This window comes from Marmota flaviventris, chromosome 2 (assembly GCF_047511675.1).
Source record: "Marmota flaviventris isolate mMarFla1 chromosome 2, mMarFla1.hap1, whole genome shotgun sequence".
NCBI classification, from domain to species: domain Eukaryota; kingdom Metazoa; phylum Chordata; class Mammalia; order Rodentia; family Sciuridae; genus Marmota; species Marmota flaviventris.
In genome coordinates this window covers 80,225,887-80,237,968 of record NC_092499.1, presented here as the reverse complement: position 1 = coordinate 80,237,968, position 12,082 = coordinate 80,225,887, and the positions used below count along the sequence as shown (strand labels likewise).

At 35.1% G+C, this 12,082-nt stretch overlaps 1 protein-coding gene and 1 pseudogene across 1 annotated transcript; one reads left to right on the top strand and one right to left on the bottom strand.

The window, feature by feature from the left end:
* The first annotated feature begins 3,743 nt into the window (after positions 1-3,743).
* Positions 3,744-4,682, top strand: LOC114087898 (olfactory receptor 11G2-like). The gene has a single exon (XM_027929406.1). The coding sequence runs from the start codon at positions 3,744-3,746 to the stop codon at positions 4,680-4,682; it is 939 nt and encodes a 312-aa protein (XP_027785207.1).
* A 4,586-nt stretch (positions 4,683-9,268) lies between these two features.
* Positions 9,269-9,683, bottom strand: LOC114087897 (small ribosomal subunit protein eS24-like; annotated as a pseudogene).
* Positions 9,684-12,082: the final 2,399 nt, after the last annotated feature.

The window sequence follows — 12,082 nt, the reverse complement described above, 5'->3', positions numbered from 1 at the left end:
GCTTGCTTTAGGATTTTGGCTGAATGCCTCCTCTTGGCCCATGTTCCTTTTGAAGATGCCAAATGGAGTAGAGAGAGCTCCCATCAGGATTTTCCAAGGAGCCACCATCAATTTTATACAACTTCTTAAAAATGGGAATGAATCTAGAAGCTCTGAAGAACCCTTATTAAATTTGCCCAGCCACTATAGGGGAGGTTCAGGACTCATAGTGCTTGTCACTTTTGATGGGTGGTAATGAGCCTGATTCCTGGTACTGCTTTGACTCCTGGGACCTCTTTCCTGTGGGTTGGTGTTCTTTGACTGGAGACAACCTGCAGCCATCTGACATCAAAGGTAAAAGCCCTTGAAACCAGGATGCAGATGATGAGGGAGATCACCTAGTTCTGTCACAGTCATCCTGTCATCACCAGAACACTTCTCTAATAGGCAGGGGAGGAATGAGGGCTAGCAACTTAGGTACACATCAAGGCCTTCAGAGAATAGTCATTAACAGAGAATAGTCAAATGAAGCCATACATGAAATTTGGGATAAAGTACAAATTTTTTGTACTTTTTTTTTTTCCTGATTTTTTTCCTTAGGCAACTAACTTCTTGTCTATCTTAGTTTTGCCTCTACCCCATTTCAAAATGTAGGTAGTAACATTCTCAAGGCAAATGCCTTTCTCAGTCCTTAGAGACTTTTTAATGAGCTGTGGTAACACTGTGTTGTGCAAATATTCCAGAAGCACTACAGCAAGATGGGAAAATCATGAGCTTAAAGTAAGATAGTCGTGGTTTTGGATCCATCTCTGCTTTACCAGCTGTATGGCTTTGAGCAGTTAATTCACCTTCCCAAACATCTGATTCCACATCTTTAAAAGAATATCTACTTCATAAAGTTATTGTGAGGAATAAATGAGATTACATCTGGCAAATATAAAGGGATAAAATACATTTTTATTGTATTACTACTGCTATTATTATAGTTTTGCTATATTTGTTATAATTACTATGTTTTATTGTACTATATTATTATTATTATTCTATTATAAAATTAACCACTGAAAATGTGAGAATATATATGTATATATAAAATATTATAATAATGTCACAGATTAAAGGAACCATAAATGATACTTTTGATGATGATGATGATGATCGAGATCATCCAGGATAGATTTTGAGATAACTGCTCTTAATAAGGAAAATAATTATAATCCCATCTTCTGAAGTCTAAAATGTATTGGTAAACCTAAGCGGAGAGAAAGTCATCCCTCCTATTGTCTCAGAGTCTCTTTTCTAAACTTCTGTTCAGTATTTCAATTAGCCAAATACTTATTGAACTCATAATTGTAAGCCAACCTGAGGATACTTCAGTGACAAAGATGAAAAATAATCCTGCCCTCATTACACTTTTGTGCTAGTGGAGAATGACAGAGAATAGATTTTTAAATCAAGAAATAAGATGATTTCATGTGCTAAGGACATAGCTCAGTGGTAGGGTATATCCTAGCCTAAGCCAGGGCCTGGGTTCAAAAGAGAAAAACAAAAAGAAGAAGAAAATCATTTTAGGTAGAAAATTACTATAGAGGGAAATGAAATAATTTCTCCTAAGGAAACAAAGTCTGATAAGATAGTGACAGTGAAGGTATAGTTATAATGGAAGCTATATGTTTAAAAGCTTTACTGAAGTATAGTTGTAAAATAAATAGCATATATTTAAAGTGTACGATTTAAAAAGTTTTGAATAAATATGACATACATGAAATCATTGCCCCAATCTAAATAACGAATGTATCTACCATCTTAAAGTTCCTCTGTGGAAGGGGAACTTCTTTAGATAGAATTTCTTTTTAGGAGAATTTGTCTGAAAAGTCAATATTTGAATTAAGACCAGAATGATAAGAAGTTGATGCTGGGGAAGCAAACTGGTGTCAAAAGATGTAGGGCTTTGTAATCAGAGTGAGGATTTTGAACTTTATTCTATACTTATTGGGAATCATTGGAGGATACTAAGCAAGGGAGTAATAAGTGACAAAATCTGATATACTTTTTGAAAAACACTTGAACTCATACCCAGAATATAAAAGAATGCCATGGCTCAGCAGTAAGAAAAGATAAATAAACCGAATAGGCACAGGACTAATATAGACATTTCTCTAAAGAATATATACAAATGACTAATAAGCACTTGAAAAGTTGCATCATTAATTATTAGGGGAATGTAAACTAATATCACAGTGAGTTACCCTTTCACACCCATGGATATTGCTGTAATCAAAAGATGAGCAATTACAACATTGTGGAAAATGTGGAGAAATTAGAACTCTCATAAATTGTGGTGAGATCATAAAAGCAACATTTGAAAACAGTTTTGAAGTTACTCAAAATGTTAAACATAATTATTATGTGACCCAGAAGTTCTACTCATAGATATATACTCAAAAAATTGAAAACATATGCCCACACAAAACACATTATGAATGTTCTTGGCAGCAGTATTCATAATAGCCCAAAAGCTGAAACAGTGCAAATATTCATCAGCTGATAAATAAATATGGTATAATAAATATGGATAAATAAAATGTGTTACATCCATATAATAAAACAATATTTGGCAATAAAAAAGGAATGATTTACTGATAGTGTTATAGCATAGCTATATCATAAAGACATTATAAGTGGAAAAAAACATGCATTGTGTGATTGTATTTATATGGAATATCCAGAATGAAAACACCTAGAGGCAGAAATGGATTTGTGGTTGCCAGTGGCCAGGGGAGAAATGGGAAGTGACTGCTAATGAGTGTGGAGTTTTATTCTGGGATGATGAAATGTTCTAAAATTAGATTAGGGTGATGTTTGCACAATCCTGTGAATATACATAAACACTGAATTATGTGAATTTTATGGCATGTGAATTATATGTCAATAAAGCTCTTACCTAAAAAAAGTGAGTGAAAAAGACTTTACAGATGTGAGTTCTAAAGCACATGTTGCTTTCCTTAATTAAGACTAGTAATTTGTGATTTAAAGTTCAATTATTCATTAACTCTCATTCATTTGATAGTCTTCTAATTCAGTATCATAGCCTGCATAAGTCAGTAATGGATTGGTGATGTCAATCCAAAGCTTTTGCAACAATCTTCTTTGAAAAACTTCTTGGGCACCTACACAATATTATAATAATCCTTAAAAGCCAGGTATTTATTTTTTTACTAAAATCATCTGAGGATATGGGATCTAACTAATTAGGTAAGCATACTAGTATTATAAACTAAAAATTATTTATAATAATGTAGTTCAATAGGGAGAACTTATGGATCTTGTAATTTTTAATAAAATAATAGTGTAGGCAATGAAATAATTCAAATCTAGCTCAAGTGCATAAATTCCTTTCTTAGCTTATTAGCTGAACTCAGGTTAAATAAAGCTGAATAAAGTGCGATAAAGATTTATCTCCTCCCCATTTTTTTACAGGCTAAAATTTGGAAAAGAAAATTCTGGAAGAAATATTTAAAATAAAATATCAAATATTGTCTTCCTATTTGCCTTCGAGCTGTACTGATTTTATAAAAATTCCTCTCATTGACTAAATGTTAATATTCTGTTTTATTTTTGACTTATAATGCTGTCTATTTCCAAGAATAAATTGAGATTTTTATTTTATTTTATGTTTTATGGAGAGCTCAATGAAACACAAGACAGCTAAATAAACTTCTAGTAGTGTGGTAGTGTTTGTGCATGTCATCAGTTAGAAGGAAATGCACACTCCACATAATAGTAACATCACTGCTAATGTTCATGAATTCATTCTCCTGGGTTTCCTGTGCAGCCAAGAAGTAGAGATTCTCCTTTTTGTTTTATTCTCCATCATCTATATCTTCACTTTGCTGGGTAACAGTGCTATTATCTGTGCTGTGTGGTGGGACCAGCAACTGCATACCCCCATGTATAATTTACTGGCCAACTTCTCTTTCCTGGAGATCTGCTACATCAATTCTAACGTGCCCAACATGTTATTCAACTTTCTCTCCAAGACGAAGACCATCTCTTATAATGGCTGCATCCTACAGTTCTACATCTTCCTCTCTCTTTGTGCCACAGAACTTTTCTTCCTGGCCCTCATGGCATTTGATAGGTATGTTGCCATCTGCCGTCCACTGCACTACCCCATCATAATGACCAGGAAAGTCTGTGGAACCCTGGTGTCTGCCTGCTGGGTGGGTGGCTTCCTCTGGTTAGTGACACCTGCCACCCTCATATCACAAGTTCCATTTTGTGGTTCAAATGTCATTGATCATTACCTGTGTGACCTGGGGGCAATGCTGGCCATATCATGTGTCCCTGTTCCCAAGACAACTCTGACTTGTAGCACTTTCAGTGCTGTGATAATGCTCATCACTTTGTTCTACATTCTTTTGTCCTACATTCTGGTCCTTCGATCTGTGCTTCAGATTCCCAAAGATTCAAGCAGAAGAAAAGCCTTCTCCACCTGTGCCTCCCACCTGGTAGTGGTTTCCTTATTTTATGGTTCAATCATGGTGATGTATATAAGCCCAGGAGCAGCCAAACAGCCTGGCCTGCAGAAATTTGTGACCATGTTCTACTCAATTGCAACTCCACTTTTAAACCCTTTGATCTACAGCCTCAGGAATAAGGAGATGAAGGTTGCCCTGAGAAAAGTTATGTGCAAAGTTTAAAAATTGTTCCCAAATAAGAGACATTTTGGTAAGATAAAATTCTTTTTGAGTCCACTTGTAAAGAATAAAGAAAAATTATGCTTAAAAGTAAAAAACGGTATAAAACATAGAATAAATGATTTCATAGAATTCCTTGAAATGGAATGTTAGCATAGATTTGATTTTTGTTCTTCATCAGAATCTTACCTGCTGAGAACAAACTGAAGTCCACAATTGTGTATAATTTTTTTGGTTTGAGTATGCTAATATTTTTAATAGAAAAATTTGTAATTTCTTCTTTTGTGAAGTGTCTGTTTAGTTCACTTGCCCATTTATTGATTGTGTTATTTGATGTTTTTAGTGTTAAGTTTTTTGAGTTCTTTGTATATCCAGGAGATTAATGCTCTATCTGAGGTTCAGGTGGCAAAGATTTTTCCCCCATTCTCTAGGCTCTCTGTTCACATTTTTTATTGTTTCCTTTGCTGTGAAGAAGCTTTTAAGTTTGATACCATACCATTTATTGATTCTTGATTTTACTTCTTGTGCTTTAGGAGTCTTATTGAGGATGTTGGTTCCTAAGACGACATGATGGAGGGTTGGGCCTACCTTTTCTTCTAGTAGGCTCAGGGTCTCTGATCTAATGCTTAGGTCCTTGATCTACTTTGAGTTGAGTTTTGAGCAGAATGAGAGACAGGGTTTCAAAGTTCATTCTACTATATTTGGATTTCCAGTTTTACCAGCATCATTCTTTGAAAAGTCTGTCTTTCTCCAATGTATGTTTATGGCACCTTTGTCTAGTATGAGATAAATAACTGTATAATTTCAATGAGATAATATCCTTAAGACATCTTGACTATAGGTTCTGTTGAGAATTGATGATACCTATACCATCTTCCAGAATAATGCCCCAATGATATTTATCCAGTATTTCAATTCCATTTAATGAGGCCTACATATTTCCTTGAGGCATAGACTCCTAGAGAATTACAAGCTACTTATCAAAATTTTCTAGGTATACCTAAGAATCAAATGTGTATAACACAATCAAAATAGAACTTTGAAGGGGAGAAATTTCCTCCCTTAAAAGTGATGTGAGGAATCATAAAGAAGAATATCAATATGTACATCAACATCAGAATGGAAAAAGTTCTTCTGAGATTACATAAGGTAGGTTATTTCATGAATTGTGAGAACATGTGCTGTCAGTGTAACACAGAAAGTGCTTACATCTATCTTATCAGATTTGACTTTCACTTGGAATAAAGAAAACCCAAGTAAAAAGTGGAGTTTGCTTCAAGGGTATTAACCATGAAACAAGAAGTCTGGTGGTGCGTTTCTGATAGTGTGACTCAGTTATATTACCAAGAGACCAGCTGTTTTGTTCTTTTTCCCCCCACTGTTCTGTTCTGCAGTGTCTATTAATAACTATTGCAACTCCAACCATCACACAGGCAGAAAGAAAACAATAGCAATACAGCATAGGGAGGGTCTGTGCCGCAGTCCTGCTGGCTGCAGCAAAATAATCAGGGGGGTGACGAGCAACTTGTGTATGTTGATACAGCAGGAGAGGGAGCCGTTTATTGTAGGACCGGAGGGGTATATACACATTACACACAGCTTATCTTGATTAACATAAACTAGATACAGCAGTCAACCAATAAGGAATCTCCACACTTAATGGCTTGCTTTTGTTACTTCTCAAACCACTCCCTCTGGCATTTTGCCAGGCACCATCCAGACTTGTTTACGAACTCTAATATTCCCCTGGCAAAATGCCAGGTGTTATTTTGACTTGTTTACAGACTCTTAACAGGTCTGCTTCCATCTCCTGGGCTAGAATTGCAACACATGGCCTTCTCTAACTGCAGGAGTCTAGAAGAAGAATTTTAGTTGTCCACCTTCTATCAGAGGGAAATGAGAAGCATATTGAGTGAATCAACCAAGTTAAATATTTCTCACACCATTAGACTTACTTTCATCAACAGAAGAAATATATTTCTCTATAAATAAACTGGCAGAAAGTATATGGGAAACAACATAAGTAGAAATATAAAGTCTTAAGCATTAGTAATATCCAACCTCATTAGCAATAAAAAGCCGAAATTTTGAACAAAAATTAATTTTTTATCTAATAACTGAAATACATGTTAAGTGAAATAAGACAGGCACAAGAATAAAATACCGCATGATCTCACATATACATGAAATTTTAAAATATTGATCTAGAAAATAGATTAGAATGGTGGATGTAAGAGATTAAGGAAGAGCAGAAAGGAGGGAGGAATGAGGAGAGCCTGGTAAACAAATACTAAGTTAGAAGAAATAACTTTTGGTGTTCTACTACACAGTAGATTAACTATAGATAATGATAATGTATATTTCAAGTAAAAATGCTAATGGAAAAAATTTTTGGAATTTTTCACCACAAAGAAATAATCAATATCTGAGAAGACATGTTTTACCCATATTTAAATATTACACCATGTATAAACATACTGAAACATCACATGGTATCTTATAAATATGTATAATTTTTATGTGTCAGTTAAAAAGATAAAAATGTATGTATATGCTGGTAAAAGAACAAATTGGAGCAGTTATTTTAAAAGTGATGGTACTATGTATCATAATACACTTGACATAATAATTTTACTTCTGAATATTCAGCCATATGAAATAATATGAAAAAGTTTTGCAGAAAAATTGGATAATTGATGTATTATCTATTTTTCATATATAACACCTTGAAATTCTTAGGGAAATTATAAGGCGAAGTTGAGGTGCCCAAGAGAGGCAAGAATATGCTCACAAAACTTCCTGATCAATACAAAAAAGATATTGAAGACAGCAGCAGAAATAACTTATGAATTATATAGAGTTTAGAGAATGAATTACATGCATAACATGGAAAGGGTACAAAAGTACATTTAGTCTGCAAATCCAGACTCCTACTCTTCTTGCCTTTTTAAATGTTTTTTGTGTGTGTCAGAATATTATGGAATAACTTAGTGTGAAGAAATATAAATGTAAAAATATTAAAGACTACAGCTGGAATCATGGTTATTTGGTGACTTTGAGGATGTCTTGATAAGTAGCAAAGCAGGTCCTGAGAAGTTAATGTGGTTTTGATGGTCTTTTGGTAACTGGTCTGTAGGGATTCTGACTGTGGAAATATACAGGGAAATGTTCCTCTGGTGAGCAGACTTCCGGGAGTGGGTGTGGGGTAGGTAACAGGCACTCTGTTTCCTACCCTTAGAATGTCCTGCAGTTTCTCCTAGAAGCTAGTAATATAACTAATATAGGTGCAGTATCTAGTTGCTATGGTAATGTCCTTTGTGCAGAGGCTATGTGCTTGAGTCTTATCAGCCTGGATCTTGATCTCAGACATTAGCTCCTGGGAATAAAGGAACACCAAAAAATAATGTAGTTATGGCATTAATGACCTAAAGTAACCTATTGATATAAATAAAGCTTGGCAGTTTGGCCTCTCTGTCATTCTGCCATCTTTCCTGCCTCTGCATCTTGTCTCTATGACTCTTTTTATTTACACTTACACTGGTCAGCCATAAAATAATGTCCTCAACTTGCCATAGTGGATAAAATAGCAAATTAATCCAAACAGAAGCAGCTTTACTATATCCTAATATCTAATTTCAAGACAAGAGTCCTGAATTATGAGGGTGGCTGAGAATTGTGGCATTTATAATATAAACAAGTCTATGATTAGTAGTGACATGATAATTATGACACTACTCTCATAAAGAAAGAAAAAGTCAGCAATAAATATTATGCTTTCAAGTCATATAAAAAATAGAACTGTATACAGTTTAATCTCATTCTCAGAAAAATATACATAGGAAAAAAGCTATAAATCAAACAGATAAAAACCCTAGATTCAGACTGCTTACTTAATTTTAAAACTTGTCCGTATCTCTTATTGACTGACTTTAGGCAAATTACTCAAATTGTTTTTAGTCTGTTTTTCCAACTTCAATTGGAGACTATCCTAATATCATTTCTATATAATAAAGTATTTGGCATTAAATGAGTTATTACATGAAAGCATTTATAGTAGTGCCTGGCCCTCAATAAATATAACTTATTATTAATAATAATTGCCTCAAAATATATTAGTTATTGTTGAGAAGTATGAACACCAGTGTTTTTTTTTACTTCTTTTTGAATTTTAAATGATGATCCTATTCCTATTGTTTCCATGAAGAAAAAAGTGTTGATTTTTGCTTTTTGAAGTTTTTACAGTTTATTAATCCTCTCATGAAAAATTTTCAGTTACTGAATACAAAGTCATCGCAGAATCTTCCCCCCTTTAGTGGGGTAGGGAGGGGGAGAATGGGAGGAATAGATGAATTCTAGATAGGGCAGAGGGGTGGGAGGGATAGGAGGGGGCAGGGGATTAGCAAGAATGGTGGAATGTGATGAACATCATTATCCAAAGTACATGTATGAAGACAAAAATTGGTGTCAATATACTTTATATACAACCAGAGATATGAAAAATTGTGCTGTATAAGTGTAATAAGAATTGTAATGCATTATGCTGTCATTTTTTTTTTAAAATCAAAAAATAAATAAAAAATAATTAATTATTAAAAATAAAAGAATCTTCCCTCCTTTAGCTTTTTACCAGCACCAATATTTTCCTTCGAAGTCCTGCTGAACTTATTAATTCTGTTCTTATGTTCCTTTTGCTGTTTTCTTGTTGTCTTTTTCTTATCATACAAGTCATGTCTTGCCAGTCTATATTTAGATTTGTTTTTTTTTTTTAAAATCCAAGGAAACATAAATCATGTCAAAGCCAGTTGTTTTGCTATCTCCAAAATGAGTTCTGAATCCAAACACGAAGGTAACATCTGGTGTGGTTTTGTACATTTTGGCTAGCTTCCTCTGAATTTCTGTCTTAGGTACTGCTGCCTTCCCAGGGTGGAGGATATCAAAGACCATTTCTTTCCTCTGAAGTAGTCGGTTGGTCATGTACTTCCTGGTCTAGATAGTTACTGTATCATTTATGTTGGGGCCAATCCTCAGGAAGCCAGGAAGAAAAAGAGACAAAAGTGCTAATTTTTAAAGAAAAAACCTGTTTTGGTTATTCAAGGAGATCTGTATAAATTCAAACAAAAAAGTTATTTTTGCCATATTCCTCCTTATTCACTTGTCTTCTGGTAGATTTATGCTAAAAATCTGATTCATAGCAAAAAATAATTATGATTGCCTTCTGGTTTCACTTTAGCAAGTAAACTCTCATACTCATATTTTAAAAGGGTATTTATTGTTGTTTTATGTGGATCAAATAAGAGATCTCATGTACTATGTTTGTAAAATCAAAGTACATTACCAACATCAATCGTTTGGGATTATTATTTTATTAACATGTCCACTTTACTCTTCTCTAGTAGCCTCCACAGCTGTAATCTTGTCTGTGTGTGCTCACTTTTTCCTTCCTGATGTTGCTGTTATGGATTTTCCTCAATAAAAAAAGGTAAAAAAAAAGGCAGAGTCTTCTCATCAGATCTTGACTGCTTCTTTCTTCCCAACTCCAGCAGCATTCTGCCCTCCTTGGTGTCTCTTTGCTTTGCTTTCTGATGACAGAGAGAATGGCTTCAATGAGGCAGCCATCTGCCTTCCTCGGAGGCCTCTATCTCAGGCAGTTTATTTTATTCCATTGCACAAAATTGTTAGATGTACTACTACCAGGGGTAAAATGAAGGAAAGGAGTCATTTTGGGTCCTGGGATAAAATGTAAGATCAAGTCTACAAAGGTGTTTCAACTCTTGGAACATGAACAAATTCGCTGAAGACTGGCCAGTGTTGTTCATTCTTCAGGTCTGAAAGGCAGAGTCTCTGAAGCTCAGAAACACTGCCTGGTTGAGCAGGCTGGATCTGTCTTGGATCCATAGCCTCCTCCACTGTGGGCAACAATCTGATGTATCTGGGCTTAAGTGGGAGGAGAGCCAGCCCCTGCCTCTAGGTTAAGGACATATGAAGGCTAAAGCAGAACTGCCCAGGAGAATATTAAGTGAGGCCCAATGCAAGCAATACATGTCATTTAAAATCTCCTAGATACCCCAGAAAAATTTTAAAAAACATCCTGAAATTAATTTGAATCATCTATTAGTTTAATACATCAAAATATCATTTTGACATGTAATCAACACCAAATTATTCCAAAGGTATTTTGCATTCATTTTTTTTCACAATGTCTTGGGAATTTGTTGTAAATTTTATACTTAGAGCACATGTCAAGTTGGACTAGCCACAATTTGAGAGCACAGTAGCCATACATGTAACTAGACCATGTTAGTGCACCTCTGAGGCATCTTAGGTTATCCTTGGAGAATGGGAGAATGGTGAGGTAGGCTTAGGATAATGAGAGCTTTCATAAATAATCTTGATTATATGACTTATTGTGTGTCCTTCATTCTCCTTCTGTCTTTTTATTCCAAAGGATGATTAAACTTTAAAACATAGTTTTTATAGGGGAGGGAGGAATAAAATCCTGGAAGCACCAAAAGGAGCCAGAAAAATCTTTTCCTACTTTCAATAGAGTAAGATCAGGCCATCTTGAGGAAAGGTGCACAATGGAATTTGGATTGATGCTTTCCCCAGAAGATTGTCATGGGGACAAAGAAAGGTTGAGAGGATGGGAAAGGAAAGGAGCTTCACTGGGAGCCGACAGAGTTCTATGGCCTACTCTTCCATCTCATTCATGGTGGGATGTAGATCAGTAGATTTGTGTTTTTAAACATGAAACTCCTGAGCAGTCAAAACTTCTTAAACTCCAGTCATGTACCAAGTGGTATAGTTGGTATTGATCACTTTTTAAAAAAAAAATGTTTTTAAGAAACTTCTGGCTTATGCAAGTACAGATGTGTTAACAATAATCAAAGCAGATGCTAAGAGAGGAAAGTATATGGTACCATAGAAGCAAAGAGAAGTTCATACTGAGAGTAGAGGGTAGGTGTTAAATGTCAGAGAATGTTTCACAGAAGCTGATTTTTTTAAGTACAGGGAATTGCACCCAGGACCTTGAACACATTACAACTGAGATACATCCCCAACCTAAGAAGCTGACATTTGAGCTCAGCTTTGAGTGCCAAAGTTGTTCTGATAGAAGGCAGGGAGGGTGGTGGAAGATGTATTAGTACCTGTAGAAGGAGTAGTATACAGGGGGCCCTAATGCCCAACTGTGTGTAGAATTGGAACAGGTCAGAGACCCTCATCCAGAGGAACCTTGCCATAAATAAGCTTCTCCTCTTGTCAGAAATAGTTTTACAAGAGTATCAGCAGGTGGGATGTCTGCAGAAGTCATTGTGGTTTGAAGCTGTCTCTTTCTTGTAAATGCCAGGTTTATACACAAAAGGGGTGATAGAGTTGAGTCTGCAAACTTGTTGTACAAAAATATA

What these genes read in the sequence shown, in the direction of transcription:
- LOC114087898 (XM_027929406.1), top strand. Translation starts at nt 3,744, where the DNA reads ATGCACACTCCACATAATAGTAACATCACTGCTAATGTTCATGAATTC.